The 26,673-nt window shown below is 39.7% G+C and overlaps 1 protein-coding gene across 2 annotated transcripts in view; it reads right to left on the reverse strand.

Annotated features, from left to right (window-relative positions):
- LOC124615290 (E3 ubiquitin-protein ligase RNF103-like) overlaps positions 1 to 26,673 on the reverse strand; it is a 137,714-nt gene that overhangs the window by 103,902 nt on the left and 7,139 nt on the right. For both annotated transcript variants that reach the window (XM_047143070.1, XM_047143077.1), the window contains one exon: positions 4,174 to 4,429. In XM_047143070.1, the coding sequence (XP_046999026.1) occupies positions 4,174 to 4,429 (256 nt within the window). The remainder of the gene's footprint in view (positions 1 to 4,173; positions 4,430 to 26,673) is intronic.

A 26,673-nucleotide genomic window follows, 5' to 3' on the forward strand; every position in this document is an offset into this window, starting at 1 on the left:
ACATGCACAGTGGCGTTCCTCCATACAGATGTCGCAGAGATGGTGGCCATGGCATCAAGAGATGTTGGAGGGAATCCATTGTGGGCAATGACTAAGCCCGCATGCCCAGACAGCCACCCAGGGCCAGAAACGGGACAATGGCTGCAAGGGTTGGCATCCCTGCCTGGACCACAGCAGATGCAGAAGCAGCCAGGGTTGACACTTGTGGGGCTGTTGTTGCCGAACGGCATGAACTGCTAGGAAGACAGAAATTGGTCCAAGGCAATGTCGGATGGGGACTAAGTCATTAGTTTTCCATTTTTGTTAGGTTCTAACTAACCTTTCAGTCTCATTGTTGGACTGTGGGTGGAAGGGTGGGGCAAAAATGTGGTGAATCCTACAGGCGTTGCAGAAGAAGACAAACACTGGTGACACAAACTGAGGGCCATTATCAGAAACCAATAGTGCCGGAAGTCATTCAATGGAAAAAATTTCTGACATGGCTCCCAGAAGCTGAGGGGTTAAACAGCAAAACTAACGGCTTGTGACCGATGATAAGGAATTTTGCATCATACTGGAAAACATGAAAATTCTTTAAGGCATTAACAATGGGGCGAGGGCTTATTTGTCTATTTGTGAATATCTAGTCTGAGCCAAATTAAGTGTCTTCAACATGTATGCAGTAGGCTGCTCAGAGCCATCACAATATTTATGAGCTAACACCGCCCCAAGACTATGCTGGGACGAATCTGTTGCTAACACTAAATGTTGACCTGGTTGGTAAGTTACAAGGCAAGGTGCAGACTGTAACACAGCCTTCAGTTGGGAAAAGCCATTTCACATGCTGGTGACCAGTGAAAAAGACATCCCCTTATGCAACAAGGCTTGTAACGGTTGTGCAACAGATGCCATCCTCTGCAAAAACAGACTATAATAAGCAATCTTATCTAAAAAAGAACCCTGGAGATCCTTAACCGGCTTAGGATGCAGAAGAGCCACAATAGCAGAGAGATTCTGATGAAAGGGTTTGACACCAGCACTAGATACCTCAAACCCATGATAAACAAAAGAAGGCTGAAAGAAGTGGCATTCTCCCAAATTGCATTTTAAGCTGGTGGCCTGTAACACTGAAAAGGGCGTACATAAGTTGTTGAGATGTTCAGCAGTGGAGCAGCCAGAGACCACAATATCATCAAGATAATTGGCACAGCCAGGCACAGACCTCATGAGTTGTTTGAGAAACTGTAAGTATTGATACAAGGCGAAAAGTGTGTTAAAGACCAAAAGCCGCTGACATTCAGCATCAACGTGAAACTGCAATTATGCATTGAAGAGGTCAATTTTTGAAAAATACTGAACACCCGTGAGCTTAGCAAAAAGTTCATCAGGGCGCAGCAAGGGATATGTGAAAATGATACATTGAACATTGACAGAAACTCTGAAATCACCGCAAAGGTGTAACCATCCCGACAGCTTCTTGACAATGACTAAGGGGGTAAGCCATTCACTGGATACAATCAGTTGGATGACCCTGCCTTGATTTGGTCATGGAACACCATTGGCACCGGGTGATCCCAAAAGAAACTGGGTCTGGCCGAAGGTTTCATGGTGATGAGGGCTTTGAAATTATTGGCACAACCCAAGGCCACAGAACACAGGGAGGAAAATTCAGAGCATAAAGAGTCAAGCTGTGTATAACACACTTGATCAGAGACGAGACTGACTTCATCGGAAATAGTAAATCCAAAAAGGTTAAAGATGTCCAAACCAGACAAATTTTCAGTTTGTGCATTGTTTACCACCAGAAAAGTCAGTGGATGAACCACTGATTTATATATGACTGGGCCTGAGAAACTACCTAATATCGGACTGCTTTGTTTATTTAAGTGACTAATGCATGTGACACTGGCACTAAAGGGGGAGATCACAAGTCCCTGTCCTTTTGCAAGTTGAGTAATGACATGGCAGCACTAATGTTGATTGCATGTGTAGAACCTTCTGATAAACCTTGACATCAATAAAAAGCTTATTGTGTGCAACGGAGATTGCCAACACACAACTGACATCCCTTTCAGTGACTGCAATATGCTGTTGAAATTTTGTGTTACAAACTGTAGCAGTGTGGCCTGTTTTGTCGCACTGCACTGGCAGCAAACTGCCCACCACTTAGGACAATCTGGGCCATCATGAGTGACAAAACGCAATGGACAAGAGGGAAGCGTGGAGTGCTCATGTTGTTGTTCATTACTGGGGCTTGCTGCTGCAGCAAGTTGGACTGGCTGCCGTGATGTTTTGCTCGCACGTAGACCGCTGTGGACTGTCCAACAAATGGTGGTGGTGGGGAGCTAATTTAACTTTTGTAACCTCACATCATGATTAATTTCAGAACCTGCAGCCATCAAAACTTCAAAAAACTGTGCAATGTTTTCACACTGAAGGGCCCACTCATGAACTCATGATTGGGGACCAACAGAATGATAGCATCACGAACCATCTGGTCAACATACGACTTCTTATGCACATCAGGGACAATGTGACAACGATGGCTTGAACCGTGAAGCTCAGCTGTCCGAGTTCCATAGGAATGTTCCAGTTTCTTGTGACACCAATAGAACTCGACTCAAGTGGCAATGATGTGCAACCATTTACAGTAGTATTTTGATAGCAGGTCACACATGCTATTAAAAGAAAGTGAAGACTGACCCTGCAGGGTGGCCACTTGGCAAAGTAGTTGATAGATGCAAGGTGAAAAAAAAAAAAAAAAAAAAAAAAAAAATCGTGGCTTAAGCTATCATCAGTCAATCCAAATGCATGAAAATGCTACCACAACCTTTTTTGTAGGCTTCCCATTCTTCGTCAGATTCATCATAAGCCAGAAACAACAAGCGATAAATGACTTGGGTAGCAATGTGCAAAACAGGAGGTGCGACGGGCGATTTAGATTGAGATGGACCCAAACTGGCCGAAAAAGAGGCAAGCATTTGCAATACCTGGGTTTGATTATGTTGCACTGTGGCTAACACCACCTGCTGTGACAGAGATGCTACAATGTCGCAGTTACCCCTTGCTGATCCACCAACCTGAATAAAAACTCGTCAGTAGCACCATCAGACATTGTAGATGCAACAGTGGACCAACCAGAGACTGAATGCATGCAGAACAATCCCACACTCTTCGTCACTTTTGTTGTTACTTTGACACACGACACAACCAAGAATGTTAATACAACTTTATTAGACTGGAATGTATACCAATCACCATAACATACACTGAACACAATAAGATAGGACAAAAGTATGCAAGCAGTAATAACATGATAACTGAGTGCGAGCATAGCATCACAGGATTTAAATAGGCAGTCACCCATAGTGGGCTCTATCAGAAGTTCACAGTATTGCTCTTCCGTGGCGCACTCTCACGGATGACACACTGCGTGGATTTCAAGTGTGTGCACAACTTTCAGTTCACAGTATTTTGTGGGCATTAGTGATTCTGCCAAGATAGATTAACTTATCTGGGGTGTCCCTGGAATTAACTAATACCATATCACTGTTTCTCTTTCTGAGCCGCAAGAATGAATGTTACTTTCTGAAATTAATGAAGATGATTTTTTCATCTTCTCTGAGAATGCCATAAATTGGTGATTGGACCAGCATTCAGATACTGATAAATGCATTTGGTCATCACTGAACTATCAATTAATTGTACTATCCACTCACACCAAATTTAACAATTTGAAGATTCAATCTGTCACTTGGTTTCCTCCCATACCTTGACAGAAACTCTGTTGTTATGCTGGTGAACTATCATATCTAGAAAAAAAGGATGTAATGGATAGTGCAACTTAAACTCAGCATCAGAGATGTTAGTGACATGCCACTTACATTACACTGTAGCAGACTATGAACAACTGCGACATATTCATGATGTGTCAGTCTCTTTGATATATAGGTACAAAGGATAAAAAAATTGGTTTCTCCATATGTCTCCCAGAACCATTTACGTCCCCCCATAGTAACAGGGCTATTTTATTACTGAGATTTGTTAACAGCTATTCCCTTCCCCTCTTTGTTTGCACTTGTACTGTAACTGTATGTCAGGTGGAGGATTAGACGCCGAGCTAGTTGGATCAGTTTGATAGGTTATAGTCTATTTCTTCCAAGTATGGGTCCTCCTTAATTAAGTATTACTTACCTCCGGTCAAGGCGACAGTCAAAGACTCCAGTACGAATAGCAAAGGGTGCCAGATGTGACCTGACAACATGCCAGCTGAGGTCATCTAGGAGAGGTTCACCATCAGCTGGCACAACTTGAACAAGCCACACACTGTCCTTAGTATCTTCTACCTGCTCATAAAAATGTGCTCCACCAGAAAAGCGTGCAGGCTGTTCTAGCACAATTCGAGAATCCGGTCCATTCAAATGTTCCACCTCTCCATGTGTCACTTCCGCTACAAGAAAAAGTGAATATATAAAAATTTAATCAACTATTTTCATAAATATGTGTGTGTGTGTGTTTGTGTGTGTGTGTGTGTGTGTGTGTGTGTGTGTCAAAACTTAAGATAGATTAATATTGATAATCACAAGCAGGAATGCACTATGATTACTATGTCTTTGTTCACAAATAAATTAATGGTTAGTTGCTCCTGTTAGAGAGAATTTTTTATTCCAACAGCAACTTTTCAATGGGCAGCAGGCATGTAACAGCTGTGACTAATTTAACTGGAAAGGTAAATTTCTAGCCTTATTTTATTTTAAATGGAACATAAAAGTGTTCCACTTAGAAATTGCATACAAATAGTTTTCAGACAATCAACAGCAATGAGATGGATTGAAACAAATTTACCCTTCAACACAAAAAACAAGAGCATCTAAAATCCCCTGTGTTTAGGCATAGCGTATTGCAACCAGTTTGCCCTAAGTACTGCATGCTAACAATTACTTACAACTGGATGAAACAAAAAGCAACTTCTAACCTGAAGACAGATGATAACTTAATTCTGACATAATGGCAACAAGAAAATGTATGACGACAGTTTTTTCAAGTTTCGTTACCTGCAGATTACTATTCTTCACTTTCAGCCAGTCATTCCACTTACCTTCAAGGATGTTTATCTGGGACAATTGTGTGTACTGGAATGACACGATGTACAACAGTGCATGAACACTTATAATAAGATTTTGCTTCAGCACATGTCAGACTTTAAAATCCTCCAACATGTATATATGTCGTCGTCATTTCACAATGTACAGAGCTTTGCACTTGTCTGATGTTACTGTATTTCTATAGTGCACAGGTCTCTTTTTGATGATGACATGTATATATGTTGGAGGATTTTGAATTCTGACACGTACTGAAGTAAAATCTTTCTGAGTACTAGTAAAACTTGAAAATGGCTCAAAGGGCAAAATCTTAATAGTGAAATAAATAATTTCCATGGTCAACAGCAAATATTATGCCCTTTAAAAAATAAAATTTCATTCAAGATCACATGCGCAAAGTGTCAAATGCAATATGGTACATTCAACATGAAAAACAAACTGCAAGGATTCAGAAGATAACACAATAGAATCCTCAAATATGCCTCTGCTTAGCCATGTCAGTAACAAAGATATAGTGCACTTTCGAAATAGAAAGCTCTAATGATTTAAAAATGAGCTATGGGGCACAATATTTCTGGCACTCCAGTAAATCTAAAACTAACCTCTACATTGTAAGTGCCAAGAGTTGCAATCTATTCAAACTGTGATCAACAGTTTCCATATATTCTACACTTAACTTCACACAGTCAGGCTCCACAAATTTCTTACAGATTTTAATGCTTACAGACAGCTAAGGAAAATACATTCAACAGACAGATGGAATGCAGATAGTTGTGAATAGGCTGTGTTAAATGTCTCACTATAACAAACTTACAGGTTTTCACAATGTGGCCATTACATCACCACATCCAGTCCAGAGTAATAAGCATACACTGTTATAAAATTGTGATGCTTGTCCACAACATTACACACAGTAAAGGAAAATTCAGTTAAGAAAACTAATAAATTATGAGATAAATGTATAGTACAGTTGATATTACAGTCTCTTACTTTTGTGTGTCTACTGGTGATATTGCACATTTTGCTTCCTGATGGTAAGTATAGGTCAGAAATTCTGTCACATAATTTATTAGAAATAGAGTTAAAACATACATTTGGAGTGCACAGATTCTTTTTAAGTAATAAAGCTAAAATAATTCCCATTCTCTTAAAAAGCCTATGGAGGTTTTTATTGCAATCTTGGCATGAAACATAAGTACCTGTTACAACCATTTCTAAAAGTGCACTAATCACTATGTGGCTTCTTGTTCAGTGACCGCTTTAAAGTCCCCCAATCGCTAACACAATTTTTTAAATAGTTGGAAAGAGAAAGCAGTCAGAGATACGTCTAAAGGCGGAGAATTACTTTTGTTGGATTGGGGGGAGGTGGGTGGGGGGGGGGGGGGGTGGTAAATAGCAGTACAGGTACAGGGATCTTTTTGGTTTATTCTTTTTCTTTCTGGAATAGTGGACACTCAGAACTATGATGTCTGAAATGTGCGTTAAAAGATGATGTTGCTCACTAGACATGTCAATTAATTGAAGGCAAATAAAAAAGTAAAGTAATTAGTGACAGCAGCACTTGAATCTATTCAGTGATTTAATCTACATGTACATCAACACCTATACTCTGCAAACCACCATGAAGTGCTTGGCAGAGGGTATGCAGCATTGTACCAGTTACTAGGGTTTCTTCCCATTCTATTCACGTATGGAGCATAGAAAGAATGACTGACTGAATGCCTCAGTGCATGCTGTAATTAGAATAATCTTATTGTCATGATCCCTATGTGAGTGACATGTACAGCATTGTAGTATATTCCTAGAGTAATCATTTAAAGCTGGTTCTCGGAACTTTGTGAATAGACTTTCTCAGGATAGGTTAAGTCTTTTTAAAGGGTCTGCCATTCAGTTCCTCAGTATCTCTGTGACACTCTCCCATGGATCAAACAAACCTGTGACCATTCGTTTTGTGCTCTGTATAAGTTTCATATCCCCTGTTAGTCCTTTATGGTACGGATCCCACACACTTGAGCAATATTCCAGAACCAGTCGCAGAAGTGATTTGCAAGCAATCTCCTTTGTAGACTGATTGCACTTCTACAGTATTCTACCAATAAACCCAAATCTACTGCCTCCTTTACTCATGTGAACATTCCATTTCACACACCTACAGTTTGTTACACCCAGGTATTTGTACATGTTGGCCAATTCCAACAGTGACTCATTGATATCATGGTTAGGATGCCATAGGGTTTTTTTTTTTTCACTTTGCGAAGTGCACAACTGTACATTTCTGAACATTTAAAGCAAGTTGCCAATCTTTGCTGCATCAACAGCAAGAAATCTGAGGTTACTACTACTACTACTACTACTACTACTGTTTACAAGATCATGAACAGCAAGGGTCCCTACACACTTCAAAATGCTGCATCCTCCATACCAAAAGTCCTCAATCCAGTCACAAATTTCACTTGATACATCATATGATTGTACTTTTGACAATAAGTGTAGGTGTGGTACTGAGTCAAATGCTTTTTGGAAACCAAGAAATACTGCATCTCCCTTTCTTAAAAGTCTCACACCCAGTTTAGAAATTTACTCAACACATACAAGGAAGATAGAATGTATCACACCATAGTGCACGTAAGGACAAACACCACAGACATTTGCTGATAAGTATCCATTCTTCGCCAAAATATGCAGTCTATTATATATAAAGTACATCAGCTTAAACTGAATAACAGTCACTGAGCATCACAGTGGTATTCATTACACAGCACTGGTGCAGAAACACTGAAATTCAGCACATAGTGCTATTGTCATATGAAAAAGCAAGTTGCTGATGTAGAACTATTTTAAAGGGTGGGACAATATCTATAAAAGAAGTGGCACACATTTTAAAACTAGAGATGATCACAATGACTGAAGGTAAAAACTTAATTGATGAATCTCGACATTCATAAAAAGTTAATCTTTCTGTGCATATATTGCTCACCTAGTAGTAAAGTGGATACTTTTCTCAACAAATTACTGAAGTCCTAGGAAGATTCTCAGCCCCCAAAACTACAATAATAATGTGTGGAAATGCAAACATAAATGCAGCTGTTCAGGGTGATATTAATAGTTACTACAGAAACATTTTGAACACTTTTGGCATGGCACAAATGGTAAACATTCCTATCAGGGTGTCGAAAAGCTCAGTATCACTCTTAAGCCATGTACTCACAAATCTTGACAGGGAAAATTCTATATATAAAAGATATTGGCCTCTTCGATCATTACTATCATACAACTAAGCTAAAGTCAACTTACCATAAAGATGGCATGTAGAGTAGCAGACAGGCACAACAAAAAGATTGTTACACGTAGAGCTTTCACCCCAACCCTTCTTCAGAAAAGAAAAGAAAACACACACACACACACACACACACACACACACACACACACACACACACACACACACACACGTTTGCATAAGGAAACAAACCTGCTGCTCCAGAATTCTGGCCGTAGATAGCTGTTGTATGCATGAGGTGTGTGTGAATGCGTGGTCTCTCTCTCTCTCTCTCTCTCTCTCTCTCTCTCTCTCTCTCTCTCTCTTTTTTAAGGAAGGCTTTAAGCGAAAGCTCAGTGTGCAACAATACAATGTATGACAATATCTTTGTTGTGCCTGACTGCAACTCACCACTTCATCATTACAGTGAGTAACAATGGACTCTTTTCATAATATTATTCATACTCAAACCTGGACTTTCTATTGTTTGAAAGCTAAAAACAAGATTGATAAGACCCACAAACTGAACTACAAATGGATCTTCTTTGAACATAAAATACATGCATTTTCTAGAGCACTGGTAAATCAAACCTGGGATGAAGAGTATATGGAAAACAATTTAAGTGCTAAGTTTTATAAATATATTAAGAGGAGACATTTCCAAAAGCAGCCACATCAACAGCAGCAACTAAGGAAAATGGATGAATGACTGGGGACATTACAAGGTCCTGCCAGACACTTCAATATCTCAGTTCTTTACAAAATCACTGCACTAATTCACAGTTCCTAATTGCTACCACAGTACAACAGGACATAAAGGAAGATACATATATTATTCAACAACAAAATTATATATAGGGCTAATGAAATTTCCTGGCAAATTAAAACAGTGTGCCGCACCAGAACTCAGAAACGGGATCTTTGCCTTTTGCAGGCAACTGCTCCACCAACTGAGTTAGCTGAGCACAACTCACAATCCACCTCCACTGCTCTACTTCCGCCAGGACCTCATCTCCTATAAGGGATAATGCAGGAACTAAAAACAAAGTCTTAGAGGATGACAGAAAACATGACAATGGGAAAGGCAGACACAAGTAATATAACATACAAATCAAAGATGAAAGTAGAGTAATAGAAAATCCACCATAATTAGCAAATCTTGTATTCGACTATATTTCTGGTTTTGTACAGAAGTTGCAACCAAATCTTCCTACGATACATGTAGCTGCCACAGTGAATTACACAGCAAGCACAATGATCATGTTTCCCACAACAGAGCTTGAAGTAATGAAGACAATACAGAAATTAAAAAATAAGAATTCAACAGGATAGATGAGGATCCACTCTCTCACTAATTAAAACTTCAGGGCTAAGAGGCTATGGCTGAACAGCAGAAATTCATTCCCCTGATGTTTCATTGCCAACTGCAGGCAACATCTTCCGAGGTGAGACAACGACTGGCTGCTAGACTGTGGAGGTTCCATTTATATAGAGTGCATACGGGGCACCACCACTCACCATGTGCTGTCGACAGTGAAACTACCTCTGACTAAAGTCACTATGGAGAGTAATAGAAAGCTTAATTTTTTGGATGTTTCAGTAATTAAACAGGCAGATGGGACTTTAGGTCATACAGTAATAGGAAAGGTACATATACTGATCATTACCTCCATAAGGATTCTATCATCCCAGGCAAAAGAGATAGTGTCGGAAGTTCCATGCGGCTTTTCGCGGATGATGCTGTAGTATACAGAGAAGTTGCAGCATTAGAGGATTGTAGCGAGGTGCAGGAGGATCTGCAGCGGACAGGCACTTGGTGCAGGGAGTGGCAACTGACCCTTAACATAGACAAATGTAATGTATTGCGAATACATAGAAAGAAGGATCCTTTATTGTATGATTATATGATAGCGGAACAAACACTGGTAGCAGTTACTTCTGTAAAATATCTGGGAGTATGCGTGCGGAACGATTTGAAGTGGAATGATCATATAAAATTAATTGTTGGTAAGGCGGGTACCAGGTTGAGATTCATTGGAAGAGTGCTTAGAAAATGTAGTCCATCAACAAAGGAGGTGGCTCACAAAACACTCGTTCGACCTATACTTGAGTATTGCTCATCAGTGTGGGATCCGTACCAGATCGGTTTGACGGAGGAGATAGAGAAGATCCAAAGAAGAGCGGCGCGTTTCGTCACAGGGTTATTTGGTAACCGTGATAGCGTTACGGAGATGTTTAATAAACTCAAGTGGCAGACTCTGCAAGAGAGGCGCTCTGCATCGGGTGTAGCTTGCTCGCCAGGTTTCGAGAGGGTGCGTTTCTGGATGAGGTATCGAATATATTGCTTCCCCCTACTTATACCTCCCGAGGAGATCACGAATGTAAAATTAGAGAGATTAGAGCGCGCACGGAGGCTTTCAGACAGTCGTTCTTCCCGCGAACCATACGCGACTGGAACAGGAAAGGGAGGTAATGACAGTGGCACGTAAAGTGCCCTCCGCCACACACCGTTGGGTGGCTTGCTGAGTATAAATGTAGATGTAGATGTATCATTAAAACACTAGTGGACAGGGCTCACAAAACTGTGAGACAGTTTATTTGCAAGAGGAACTAAATCATTTGCGAACAGCTTTTAAGAAAAATGGATATGCTGATAATGAGATAGATTGAGCACTCCGTCCCAGAAGAAAAGTGTCCGAAAACATACAACAACAACAACAACAACAACAACAACAACAGTCAGCTGGGAATGGTTTAAATTGCTCTGAGCACTATGGGACTTAACATCTGAGGTCATCAGTTCCCTAGAACTCAGAACCATTTAAACCTAACTAACCTAAGGACATCACACACATCCTTGCCCGAGGCAGGATTCGAACCTGTGACCATAGCGGTCCCACTGTTCCAGACTGAAGCGCGTATAACCGCTCAGCCACACCGGCCGGCTAGCTGGGAATGTTCTTCTCCCATTTATTCACAATGTTATGGACCATATTGGGAAAATTCTGGCCAAGTATTGAGATGAAAATCTTTAGACTCACCGAGAAGATCAGTGAATGTTTAACATTGGCCAAAGATGCACAACACCCTTTTGCAACCCCTAAGATGTACAAAATTCCATGCAGTTGTGGGAAGAATTATATTGGAACAACAAAAAGAAGTGTTAATACCCGCTAACTGAACACAAAAGGAACTGTCATTTGGGACACACAGACAAATAGGCAGTAGTGGAACATCTTTTTGAAGACGGTGATCATGAAATAAAATTCAGTAAGACAAGGGCGCTAACTAAGACATCGCATTATTATGCATGTATGTAGGGACAAGCCATAGAGATTTATAAACACCACAATAATATTATTAACAGAAAAGAAGACGGCTTACAGTTAGATATGATGGTCGACTTTGTACCAACGATTTGACAAATCATTACCTTTGATCAATAGTAAAGACATTAGTCATCGATGGTTTAACTGTCGATACCATGTGACTAGTGGTGGTGCTCTATATAATTTGGACCTACATGGCCTAGCAACCAGTCATTGGCTCACCTCGGAAGATGTTGCCGACAGTTGGCAACACAACATCAGGAGGAAGAATTACTACTGTTCGACCACGGCCTCTTAACCCTAGGACACCCAAGCCTTTTTTTCTAACTTGGATGCCTAAGGGGGAGGGAGGGGGGCGGGGGGTTCGGCGAACCCACAGGTATTAAATAAGTTTACTGACGAAAAATTACAACTTTCAAAATGGTTTATGTATTTTAACTAAGGCATTGGTTTATAAATGTTGTTAATTGTTATAAATATTGGATTGAGTGAATAAAAAATTGACATATTACAATACAAAATACAGATGTGTTCATATACAATAGACTACTCTGAATCCTCAACTGCAAGGCAAGAGACACACTTCACAATTTTTTTCTGAATGTGTGTTACACACATGTTTATGACACTGTCCACAATATTGTTTTGGTTTACTTAGATTGTTGTACTTCTGCTTCTTTGTTTTAGCTTCTCTTACACAAATATGGCACCGACTTTTCCCTAGAGGAGGCTGACGTGCTTCTGTTGTCACTTCTTTGATTTTCTTTTGTAGAATAGTCTCCATTGATTGAACAATTTGGTTAGATAATCCTCTTGCATTGGCACTTCTTTCTTCTACCTGCAATTTCACTAGTTCCAGCGCCCTCTAGACAAGCTGGGCATCTCATCATCGGTGAGGTGGACCCCTGGTTTATACAGTAGTGGAAACATATCATTCACTTTGTTGGAAACATCATGGAATGCTGTGAACTTGTCTGCTTCCCTTCTTAGCTGGCGGGTACTTTTGTCATCAAACCTTATGATTGCAACAAGTTCCTTGAAACGTTCGCTTGCCCTAATACCCTTGTAAACTGGCAATCCCATTAGGTCTGGCAAAAGATCGTGTACACTGACAGAATTGTCCTTATTTGCCCCCATAAGTATCAGGAATCCTATAAAGGCATACAATTCTTTCTCATTAGTCAAAGTAACATTTCACCTAACTGCCTCTTCATTTGAATGTTTTACTATAACATCCATGACGTCAGGCATAAGAAGTAACTTCAAGGCTTCTCCAGGTGAATGGCAAACACCAGCTGGAGTTACTCCTACCTGCTCTCTTACTATATTAGCAACAGACCTCCGAGGAATTCTAGGCTTTGTGGTTATGTACCTTCTTCCAGACTTGGCCACAATAACATCCTGATGGTCACTGCCTGAAGCTGCGCTATCTTCATCTTCTCTAATCTTCATCTTCTCTAACATCCACATCACTTTCCCGATATGAATCATACTCCATAACACCATCCCCATATTCACTTTCACTCCCCGAGTCAGAAACTTCATCTAAAATTTCATTCAGAACACTTTCTAAAGACAAGTCACGTATTCTTTTAGTCATTTCTAAGTCTGGGTGTGAACAGTAGGTAACTGCACTAACTCACTGCAAGTTTAGAAGATAAATAACAGCTGACTGACATCAACAATCGCTTCCTCTCAAAGTAAAGCGATTGTTGTGAATATTAAGAATACCAACCAACAAACTAACTTGCACTGTTGTAGAGATGAGAAATATGAAATACTACTTAGGGAAATTTTCTATATCATGGAAGCCTGGGGGAGGGGGGTTGTTGGACCCATAGTAAGTTTGTTTATTTTTTCTTTCAAAGCAGGAATTTTCTGTAAAATATATTGACACTAATGTTTCATAAAATAGCCAACAAACAATAACTCAAAGGGAATATGTAGTATGAAAGTTACTTGGGCAAAAGCAGGGGACATAAAAAAATTGTGGGTTCAACGACCCCCCCCCCCCCTTAGGTGTCCTAGGGTTAACTCAGAAGTTTTAATTAATGAAGATGTTGGCCTTGAAACCCTACTTGCTATGATGATCCAGTCTCTGTTCTAAATGTGTGAATGCCAGAGTACAAACTCATCAACAAAAATATTAAATTAGACCTTCAGTTCAAGTACTTTTTTCTGGAGTCTCTAAAGCACAAATTTATTATGACCTCACTAAAAAAAAAGTAACAGTTTTAGAAATCATCACTTGTGCGAAACTCAGTTCAGCCTTTTCTCAAATGATAGTCTGAACTATAGATGAGGGACACCGGGCATATTCCATAATCCTAGGTCTCTGAGAGCATTTGAAATGGTGCCGCACTGCAGATGTTAACGAAGGTACAAGTAAGTGTACAGAACTGGTTCTCATAAATATGAGGGACTTGAAGTCTTCTTTGGTACTAGAACCTGGTAAACTATCCTAAATGGCCAGTGCCCATCAGTGACACTGGCATTGTCAGGAGTGCCCTAAGGATGTGCTATTATTCTCAATACACGTAAATGATCTGACAGAAGGTGAAAAGTAATGTGTTGCTATTTGCTGATGATGCTAAGTATACAGGAAGGTGCCACCATAGTGTGACTGTAAGAGGGTACAAGATGACAGTCAAAATTTCTAATTGTTTTGATGAATGGCATGTACAAAAATGCAAGTTAATCCAATTGTTGTGTAGTTTTTAGTCCAAAGACTGGTTTGCTACAGCTACCCGTGGTACTCTACCCTGTGCAAGCCTCTTCATCTCCGAAAAACTGCTGCAACCTACATCCTTCTGAATCTGCTTACTGAACTCATCTCATGGTCTCCCTCTACAATTTTTACCCCAAACACTCCAGTACTAAATTTGTGACTTCTTGACATCTCAGAATGTGATCAACCAATACGTTCTTCTAGTCATGTCATGCCACAAAGTTCCTTTCTTCCCAATGCTTCTCAGTAATTCCTCATTAGTTACTTGATCTAACCATCTAATCTTCAGCTTTATTCTGTAGCACCACATTTCAAGAACTTCCATCTCTTCGTATCTGAACTGTTTACATCCACGTTTCACTTCCATACATAGCTACACTCCATACAAATACTTTCAGAAAAGACTTCCTGTCACTTAAATCTTCCTGTCACTTAAATCTATATTCAATGTTAATAAATTTCTCTTCTTCAGAAACACTTCCCCCACCATTGCCAACCTACATTTTACATCCTCTGTATTTCAGCCATCATAATTATTTTGCTGCACAAACAGCGAAACCCATACATTGATTAAAGTGACTCCTTCCCTAATCCAACCCCTCAGCATCACTCAGTTTAAACCAACTACTTTCCATTACCCTTGTTTTGCTTTTGTTGATATTCATCTTATTCAACGCACTGTCCATTCTGTTTACCTGTTCTTCCAAGTCCTTTGCTGTCTGTCTGTGACAGAATTGTATTCCAGTCAACAATGTCAAAAGCTTTCTCTAAATCTACAAAAGCTATAAAAGTAAATTTGCCTGTCTCTAACCTATCTTCTAAGAGAAGTCACAGGGTCAGTATTGTACTGCGTATTCCTGCATTTCTCCAGAATCCAAACTGATCTTCTCCAACGTCAGCTTCTAAAAGTTTTTCCATTCTTCTGAAAGGAATTTGTGTTTGTATTTTGCAACTGTGGCTTATTAAACTGATAACTTCACACTTTTCGGCACCTGCTTCCTTTGGAATTGAGATTATTACATTCTCCTTCAAGTATAAGGTATTTCTCCTATCTCATATACCCTGCACACTAGATGGAAGAGTTTTGGCATGGCTGTCTCTCTCCCAAGGCTTTCAGTAGTTCTGACAGAATTTCTTTTACTGCCGGGTCTTGTTTTGGCAGGTCTTTAAGTGCTTTGTCAGCTCCTTGCACAGCATCATATTCCAGATGAGTTGTTGTTGTTGTTGTTGTGGTCTTCAGTCCTGAGACTGGTTTGATGCAGCTCTGCATGCTACTCTATCCTGTGCAAGCTTTTTCATGTCCCAGTACCTACTGCAACCTACATACTTCTGAATCTGCTTAGTGTATTCATCTCTTGGTCTCCCTCTACGATTTTTACCCTCCACGCTGCCCTCCAATACTAAATTGGTGATCCCTTGATGCCTCAGAACATGTCCTACCAACCGATCCCTTCTTCTGGTCAAGTTGTGCCACAAACTTCTCTTCTCCCCAATCCTATTCAATACTTCCTCATTAGTTATGTGATCTACCCATCTAATCTTCAGCATTCTTCTGTAGCACCACATTTCGAAAGCTTCTATTCTCTTCTTGTCCAAACTATTTATCGTCCATATTTCACTTCCATACATGGCTACACTCCATACGAATACTTTCAGAAATGACTTCCTGACACTTAAATCTATACTGGATGTTAACAAATTTCTCTTCTTCAGAAACGCTTTCCTTGCCATTGCCAGCCTACATTTTATATCCTCTCTACTTCGACCATCATCAGTTATTTTGCTCCCCAAATAGCAAAACTCCTTTACTACTTTAAGTGCCTCATTTCCTAATCTAATTCCCTCAGCATCACCCGACTTAATTAGACTACATTCCATTATCCTTGTTTTGCTTTTGTTGATGTTCATCTTATATCCTCCTTTCAAGACACTGTCCATTCCATTCAACTGCTCTTCCAAGTCCTTTGCTGTCTCTGACAGAATTACAATGTCATCGGCGAACCTCAAAGTTTTTATTTCTTCTCCATGAATTTTAATACCTACTCCGAATTTTTCTTTTGTTTCCTTTACTGCTTGCTCAATATACAGATTGAACAACATCGGGGAGAGGCTACAACCCTGTCTTACTCCCTTCCCAACCACTGCTTCCCTTTCATGTCCCTCGACTCTTATAACTGCCATCTGGTTTCTGTACAAATTGTAAATAGCCTTTCGCTCCCTGTATTTTACCCCTGCCACCTTTAGAATTTGAAAGAGAGTATTCCAGTCAACATTGTCAAAAGCTTTCTCTAAGTCTACAAATGCTAGAAACGTAGGTTTGCCTTTCCTTAATCTTTCTTCTAAGATAAGTCGTAAGGTCAGTATTGCCTCACGTGTTCCAGTGTTTCTACGGAATCCAAACTGATCTTCCCCGAGGTTGGCTTCTACTAGTTTTTCCATTCGTCTGTAAAGAATTCGTGTTAGTATTTTGCAGCTGTGACTTATTAAGCTGATAGTTCGGTAATTTTCACATCTGTCAACACCTGCTTTCTTTGGGATTGGAATTATTATATTCTTCTTGAAGTCTGAGGGTATTTCGCCTGTTTCATACATCTTGCTCACCAGATGGTAGAGTTTTGTCAGGACTGGCTCTCCCACGGCCGTCAGTAGTTCCAATGGAATATTGTCTACTCCGGGGGCCTTGTTTTGACTCAGGTCTTTCAGTGCTCTGTCAAACTCTTCACGCAGTATCATATCTCCCATTTCATCTTCATCTACATCCTCTTCCATTTCCATAATATTGTCCTCAAGTACATCACCCTTGTATAGACCCTCTATATAGTCCTTCCACCTTTCTGCTTTCCCTTCTTTGCTTAGAACTGGGTTTCCATCTGAGCTCTTGATATTCATACAAGTCGTTCTCTTATCTCCAAAGGTCTCTTTAATTTTCCTGTAGGCGGTATCTATCTTACCCCTAGTGAGATAGGCCTCTACATCCTTACATTTGTCCTCTAGCCACCCCTGCTTAGCCATTTTGCACTTCCTGTCGATCTCATTTTTGAGACGTTTGTATTCCTTTTTGCCTGTTTCACTTACTGCATTTTTATATTTTCTCCTTTCATCAATTAAATTCAATATTTCTTCTGTTACCCAAGGATTTCTACTAGCCCTTGTCTTTTTACCTACTTGATCCTCTGCTGCCTTCACTACTTCATCCCTCAAAGCTACCCATTCTTCTTCTACTGTATTTATTTCCCCCATTCCTGTCAATTGCTCCCTTATGCTCTCCCTGAATCTCTGTACAACCTCTGGTTATTTTAGTTTATCCAGGTCCCATCTCCTTAAATTCCCACCTTTTTGCAGTTAGGGAGAACAATCCCTTACTGTTCGAATACAGCACTAATAGCATGCCACTTGGCACAGTCAGGTCTATTAAATATTTAATGTAATGTTACAAAGTGATGTGAAATGGAACAAATATGTCAGGATTGTAGTGCAAGGAGTGGGAGGGGGGGAGGGGGGGGGGCAGTAGCAGATAGTTAACTTTGGTTTATTTCGAGAGTTTTAGAAAAATGTGGTTCATTTGTACAGGAGACTGCATTTAGAACAGCAGTGTAATCAGGTCTTGAATACTACTTGAGTCTCTGGGATCCCCACTAGGGTTCGTTAAAAGAAGACATCAAAGCAATTTAGCAGCAGGCTGCTAGATTTGTTACCGGTAGGTTTGATTAACAAGCAAGTGCTACGCAGATGTTTTGAGAACACAAATGGGAATCTCTAGAGGGAAGGCGACATTCTTTTTTGACAAATGCTGTTGAGATGTAGATATAGGGGTAGAAATTTTAGAGAACTAGCATTTGAAGCTGACTGCACAATGAGCCTACTGCCCTCAAAATGCATTGCATGTCAGTACCACAAACTTTCCGTTGCTCTGTTAGTGACTGGAACAGGAAAATAAATGACCACCAGAAGTGGTACAATGTACCCCCTGACATGCACTGTATGGTGGCTTGCACTGTGTGTATGTAGATACAACACATAAAAAACTACAGGGCAGTTTGTCTACTGTTTGAGATCTCAAAAACTATTGAACCAATCGTGAAAGATAAAACTAATCAGCTACCCCTTAAATAAATAAAACCTAAACAAAGTGCAGCACTGTAGTAAAAGTACAATATCAGCCAATATAGAGCTCACAAAAGTGGTACTTTAAGCTCTTCACAAGGATGACTGGTTACAGGGATATACATGGAATTGTCCAACACTTTTTACATTGTTTATGATAAAATACCACTAAATAAATAAGATAGTAAGAGGAATACAAAACTAGAGGTCTCAGTTTTATCTGGAAAACAGGGTGCAAAAGATGGAGATAGTCCACCCTTCTGCTGATGATAAACTAACAATAAAACAAGTGTTCAACAAGAAACATATGAACACTGATGTTCCTCGGAGTAAAATATTACGTCAAATTCTGTTCTTAACATATATCCATGACTTTCCTAGCAGTATAACACACAGAGAAAAAGTTCTCTTTGCTGATGTCAGCAACACCGTGGCCACTGACAAAACAAAACAACTCCTCACATAGAAGGAAAATGAAACATTCAAGGATGTGTACATCTGGGCAGCAAGTATGAATTAAAATAGAATATAAAGAAAACAAACACTGTACATTTCAGCACAAAGAGGTAAAACAACAATCCCATTAAGCACAGGTGTTTCTGTGTGCCATGGGTTGGGTTGTTTTGGAGGAGGAGACCAGACAGCGAGTCATTGGTCTCATTGGATTAGGAAAGGACAAAGAAGGAAGTTGGCTATGCCCTTTCAAAGGAACCATCCCGGCATTTGCCTGAAGTGTTTTAGGGAAATCGGGGAAAACCTAAATCAGGACGGCCAGACACAGGATTGAACCGTCGTCCTCCCGAATGCGAGTCCAGTGTGCTAGCCACTGTGCCACCTCGCTCGGTGTGTGCCATGCATTAGTCAGCTACAGGTGAGTGGTTGCCTTTCCCTCATTGTACGTATTTTCCTTTCAGGAATTTCCATTACTGATAGCCATAAATATGTGTACCAAACACAAAGCTTTTGGGGATGAATATTGATTATCATCAACATGAGAGGAACATGCAAAGGTACTGGCAAAAAGAATGTCAACCACATGTCATCATCTTTGGGTTCTGCCAGTAAACCCAAATTCTTTCAAAGAATCAAACACCCATATATAAAACATCTTCAAACACCTGAATGATTTGCAACTGAATTAATGTGTTAAATATTTGACATTAATCATGTAAGTAAGAAACAATTTAGAAAAGCTGTGGAATTATATTTCAAGTTTGTTGGAAGTTGCAAAGTGCTCTCATTAACCACTCAGGATGAGTGCTTCTGGGTTGTTGGTAATCCACTTTAAGCAAAAGTGAGTTTTCCACAAATCTCAATGTTTAATACATTGTATCTCCTGAACTACATGTCACACAATTATTCAGTTTTGCAGCAACATTATGTGTTATATGTGAGTACTGACTGCCAAATGCGTTACAACAGACTTAGCAGTAAAGAAGAGATAAACTAAAACATCTTGACTGATGCGGCAATTTTATTACATGAATAGTGAAAGTGTAGTAAGTGGGGTGTTTTTCCTGCCATCATTTTGTGAAATTGTGGTTTATTCATTTTATGATGTACATTTGCAGCCCATTTGGTTTGCTTTCAGGCAACATGCCATAAATTTATAATAAAATTATAGTGATTTTTACACTGATAAACAATAACACTAAAATAAATAACAACACTACATGCTACTTTCATCTCGCCATGTCAGTTGCAGTTGGTATTATTTGCATTCCAAACACAAAACTGCTCAATTTGTTTGCTAGGTACTCAATGTGCGTCTGCCAGCTCAAATTTTTATCCAGATTTAATCCTAAGAATTTGACGGAATCAACTTCTTTTATATTTATTTCGAATTGCATCATGCAAGTCTTAGTATGTTTATATTCAACCCACTTAGCTGAAACCACATTTCTAAGGTACTGAGGGTACCAATCAGATTTGGAAACTCTTTCCGAATCCTGATTTTCAATTAAGACAGAAGTATCACCTGCAAACAGAAATGACAGAGAGCTAATATTTAATAGTAAGTCATTAACATAGAAGAAAAAGATCTGGGACTAATATGATGCTGTGTGGAACATCCTGAGAATTTTTGTTTTCCTGTCATAAAAATAATTTTCCCCATTTAAAGAGATGCTAACTCTTTGCTTTCCATTTGGTGAGTAGGGTGTAAACAGCCCCTAATGCCGTGGTTTTCATGTTTGTAAATAAGCAATGTGAGCAGTATGAGGTCACAGGGAACTCCTACCACTTTGCTGCTCCCACCTTCTTGTACTTATTTCTTAATGAAACTGTTTACTGCATCCATGGAGGTTTTCCCTTGCTGTGGGAGGTGTTTGGGAGAAAAAGTGTCATAAATGTTTGAAATTATGTGTAAATGTTTTTGTTGCAAGTCACTAAACACTCTCATTCTCAATCACTGGATTAATGTAGTCTGTATATTTGTGTGCAGTGAGTTAAACTGCCTCAAGACTTACACACTGTTTCTAACTGTAGTAGTTGTCTTTGTGTTAAACCTTGACCATAAGATTGTACCTCTTGGTGAGTAGATTGATACATCATTTTAAAAATTTTTAATTCAGTCAATAATTATAAGAAACATTGAAAATAAAAAAAAAGTTTTCCTTCTCATTTGTTTGTACTTTTAGACGATTCAACAGTTCCGCTGTCTCATGAGTAATCTCCTTTATCTATAATTTACTTTTATTTATTTTATTTTACATTCTGTTAGAACTTTCTTAACTATATTTATATAAAAACTATATATCGTTATTATATTTCAAGAGTTCATCTACCGAACTAATGTATCAGGAAAACCTCAGTAAGTGTCCACCAATAATTCTGTATATAATCATGGAGCAAGAGCCAGTTTGGCTCCATTAAATTTTGTTAGATTGATTTTGTTAAATTAATTGGTACATTTACCAGTGAAAAATGAGCAAAGAAACATGTAACGGTATTTTCAGTCAAGTATTAAAACTGCATAGGCCTCAAATTGTCCAAGGACATGAAAAAGATTACTAAAATATATCAACTTAAAAAAGCAATTTAAACATACACTATCAGATCAAAACAATCCAAACAAATCTAAGCAATGCAGATCTGACCACTAGATGTTGCAAGAGGCAGACCTACGATTATAAAAGGAGGCAGATAGTATTGTGCTGTCAATTGAAACACATTAACAAAAGAAAGGGTTGGTCAGGGGAGCTCAGTGACGTTGAACGTGGAGCAGTCATTGGATTTCTCCTGAGTAACATGCCCATCAGGAGTATTTCAAACTGTCCTAAAGCTGGTTATATCAACTGTAGGTGATGTGACTGAAGTACAAACATGAAGAAACATCCACAACTAAACCAAGACCAGTTAGACCTCATGTACTGATGGACACGAACTACTGAGTATTGCGGAGGACAAAACCACATGAAATCAGCAGAAGGAATCATTCGTGAGTTCCAAAATGCAACCAGCAGTCCAGTTAGTACAATGACTGTGTGTTAACATGAAGTCATGTAAAGAGTGATGCCACTGGCCAGTGGATGACTGGAAACATGTGACTTGGCGTGATGAATTTTAGGGCAATGCTCTTAGCCTCTTAACAAGGTGATTGACTCACTCTTGTCTTTTGCAAGTGCTCTGTCAGTCACATCACACACACATTCACACACGCAAAAATTTTAATGGAAGGGTCTGGATTTGGCAAATGCCCCGAGAATGTTACCTGCTGTTATGTGGTACTGCCAAATGTGAAGTACGGATGAGGTGTTAGAGTATTGGGGTGTTTTTCATGGTTAGAGTGTGGTCCCTATTTGCACTTAAGAAAATGCTAAATGCAGGAGGATACAAGCATATTTTACAGCATTGCATACTGAGTACAGTAGAGGAACAGTTATGAGGCAATGACTGACTGTATCAACATGACACTGTGCACTGTCACAAAGAAGCATCTCTGAGGCAATGGTTTGTGGACAATACAAATGTACTGGCCTGTCCAGAGTCCCATCCTTAACTTCGTAGAACACCTTTGGGATACGTTAGAATGTCACTCCAGACCCCAGTGTTACAAAGTCACTATCTTCTTTGGTTTCAGCTCTTAAGAAAGAATGGGCTGCCATTCCTCCCTAGATGCCTAAATGAAAGTGCCCCAGCAGAGTTCAAGCCAGCATAAGGGTGAAGGGTAGACACACCCCATATTACAAGGTGTACAACTTTACTTCTGCCATTTTTCTCCCCCCCCCCCCCCCCCTCCCACCCCAACATTTCAGGCTTCAATGAAACAAATTGGTTACACATGATCATTCAAAGTATTTTCCATCACTGGCCACTACTTACTACCATCTTTCGGGCAGTGTACGAATCCCGCGACAAAAAAATTGTTCATCTTTTGAAGCGATCCACGAATCGATCCAATTTGTGACTTCTTCATGAGATTGGAAGTGTTGGTCAGTTAGGCCATGTGCCATTGATATAAACAGGTGATAGTCAGAGGGAGCAATGTCTGGAGAATATGGCAGGTCAGGTATGACTTCCCATTTTAACTTTTCCAAGTACGTTTTGACCTCTTTTGCAACATGGGATCGAACATTGTTGTGCTGCAAAATCACTTTATCATACCTCTTGCTGTATTGTGGCCATTTGCCTTTTAATGCTCGGCTCAAATACATTAATTGTGTTCGATAACGAGCACGTGTGAATGTTTTGCTTGGTATTAACACCTCATAGTATACGACGCTGAGCTGGACCCACCAAATGCAGAGCATGATCTTGGAGCCGTGAATATTCGGTTTGGCCATCGACGTGGAAGCATGGCTGGGATATCCTCATGATTTTTTGCGTTTAGGGTTATCGTAACGAACCCATTTTTCGCCCCAATTCTGCATCTTCGAAAACATTCTCTCTTCCACCACTATGCCAGTCTACAACACTAAAATCACCATTCTTAAAGCACTGAAACCACTCTCAACACGTTCTTTCACTAATAGTGTCCTTACCATACGTACTTGAGAGCATTTGATGAGACTCAGTCGCTGTTTTCTTCATATTGAAACAAAACAGTAACACCTCCCGCAAATGACGAGAATTACGCTCGTAAACTGAGATTTTCAATCAAGAACAACTTTATGGTGCAGACACAAATCGACTAATGTTTGAATGAGGTTATGTTGACCGAGGTCCAAGCTAACTGCCTGATGTTTGCGATATGTTTCTTTCAACCGCTATTTACCATTGTCGCCACCTATTGCCAAATGGCAGAAGTGAAGTTGTATGCCTTGTAATTAATGCCGTACCGTACATGCAACCACAACGGAGGGGTATCTGTTGGGAGGCCAGACAAACATGTGGTTCCTGAAGAGGGGCAGAAGCCTTTTTAGTAGTTGCAGGGGCAACAGTCTGAATGATTGACTGATCTGGCCTTGTAACATTAACCAAAACAGCCTTGCTGTACTGGTACTGCGAACGGCTGAAAGCAAGGGGAAACTATAGACATAATCTTTCCCAAAGGCATGCACCTTTTTCTGTATGGTTAAATGATGATGGCGTCCTCTTGGGTAAAATATTCCGCAAGTAAGATAGCCCCCATTCGGATCTCCGGGCGGAGACTACTCAGGACATCGTTATCAGGAAAAAGAAAACTGGCGTTCTACCGATCGGAACGTGGAATGTCAGATCCCTTAATCGAGCAGGCAGGTTAGAACATTTAAAAAGGGAAATGGATAGATTAAAGTTAGATAAAGTGGGAATTAGTGAAGTTCGGTAACAGGAGAAACAGGACTTCTGACCAGGTGAATACAGGGTTATAAAAACAAAATCAAATAGGGGTAATGCAGGAGTAGGTATAATAATGAATAGAAAAATAGGAGTGCGGGTAAGCTGCTACAAACAGCATAGTGAACGCATTATTGTGGTCAAAATAGACACGAGGCCCACGCCTACCACAGAAGTACAAGTTCATATGCCAACTAGCTCCACAGATGACGAAGAGATTGATGAAAAGTATGACGAGATAAAAGAAATTATTCAGATAGTGAAGGGAGATGAACATTTAATAGTCACGGATGACTGGAATTCGGTAGTAGGAAAAGGAAGAGAAGGAAACGTAGTAGGTGAATATGGAATGGGGGTAAGAAATGAAAGAGGAAGCCGCCTGGTAGAATTTTGCACAGAGCATAACTTAATCATAGTTAACACTTGGTTCAAGAATCATGAAAGAAGGTTGTATACATGGAAGAACCCTGGAGATACTAGAAGATATCAGATAGATTATATAATGGCAAGACAGATATTTAGGAACCACGTTTTAAATTGTAAGACATTTCCAGGGGCAGATGTAGACTGACCACAATCTACTGGTTATGAACTGTAGATTAAAACTGAAGAAACTGCAAAAAGGTGGGAATTTAAGGAGATGGAATCTGGATAAACTGACAGAACCAGAGGATGTAGAGTGTTTCAGGGAGAGCATTAGGGAACGATTGAGAGGAATGGGGGAAAGAAACACAGTAGAAGAAGAATGGGTAGCTTTGAGGGATGAAATAGTGAAGGCAGCAGAGGATCAAGTAGGTAAAAAGATGAGGGCTAATAGAAATCATTAGGTAACAAAAGGTATGTTGAATTTAATTGAAGAAAGGAGGAAATATAAAAATGCAGTACATGAAGTAGGCAAAAAGGAATACAAAAGTTTCAAAAATGAGATCAACAGGAGGTGCAAAATGGCTAAGCAGGGATGGCGAGGGGTGAAAAAATTTAGGGATGTAGGAGCGCATATCACTAGGGGGTAAGATAGATACTGCCTACAGGAAAATTAAAGAGACCTTTGGAGAAAATAGAATCACTTGTATGAATATCAAGAGCTCAAATGGAAACCCAGTTCTAAGCAAAGAAGGGAAAGCAGAAAGGTGGAAGGAGTATATAGAGGGTCTCTACAAGGGTGATGTACTTGAGGACAATATTATGGAAATGGAAGAGGATGTAGATGAAAATAAAGTGGGAGTTATGATACTGCGTGAAGATTTTGACAGAGCACTGAAAGACTGTAGCTGAAACAAGGCCCCGGGAGTAGACAACATTCCATTAGAACTACTGATAGCCTTGGGAGAGCCAGCCCTGACAATACCATACCATCTGGCGAGCAAGATATATAAGACGAGCAAAATACCTTCAGACTTCAAGAACAATATAATAATCCCAATCCCAAAGAAAGCAGGTGTTGACAGATGTGAAAATTACCGAACTACCAGGTTAATAAGCCACAGCTGCAAAATACTAACGCGAATTCTTTACAGACAAATGGAAAAACTGGTAGAAGCTGACCACAGGGAAGATCAGTTTGGATTTCGTAGAAATATTGGAACATGTGAGGCAATATTGACCTAACACTTATCTTAGAAGATAGATTAAGGAAAGACAAACCAACGTATCTAGCATTTGTAGACTTAGAGAAAGCTTTTGACAATGTTGACTGGAATACTCTCTTCCAAATTCTAAAGATAGCAGGGGTAAAATACAGGGAGTGAAAGGCTATTTACAATTTGTACAGAAAACCAAATGGCAGTTACAAGAGTCGAGGGGTATGAAAGGGAAGCAGTGGTTGGGAAGGGAGTCAGACAGGGTTGTAGCCTGTCCCCAATGTTATTCAATCTGTATATTGAGCAAGCAGTAAAGGAAACAAAAGAAAAGTTCGGAGTAGGTATTAAAATCCACGGAGAAGAAATAAAAACTTTGAGGTTCACCGATGACATTGTAATTCTGTCAGAGACAGCAAAGGACTTGGAAGAGCAGCTGAACGGAATGGACAGTGTCTTGAAAGGAGGATATAAGATGAACATCAACAAAAGCAAAACAAGGATAATGGAATGTAGTCAAATTAAGTCGCTTGATGCTGAGGGAATTTGATTAGGAAATGAGACACTTAAAGAAGTAAAGGAGTTTCGCTATTTGGGGAGCAAAATAACTGATGATGGTCAAAGTAGAGAGGCTATAAAATGTAGACTGGCAATGGCAAGGAAAGTGTTTCTGAAGAAGAGACATTTGTTAACATCGAGTATAGATTTAAGTGTCAGGAAGTCGTTTCTGAAAGTATTTATATGGAGCGTAGCCATGTATGGAAGTGAAACACGGACGATAAGTAGTTTGGACAAGAAGAGAATAGAAGCTTTCGAAATGTGGTGCTACAGAAGAATGTTG

Source organism: Schistocerca americana, chromosome 1, assembly GCF_021461395.2.
Source record: "Schistocerca americana isolate TAMUIC-IGC-003095 chromosome 1, iqSchAmer2.1, whole genome shotgun sequence".
Lineage (NCBI taxonomy): Eukaryota > Metazoa > Arthropoda > Insecta > Orthoptera > Acrididae > Schistocerca > Schistocerca americana.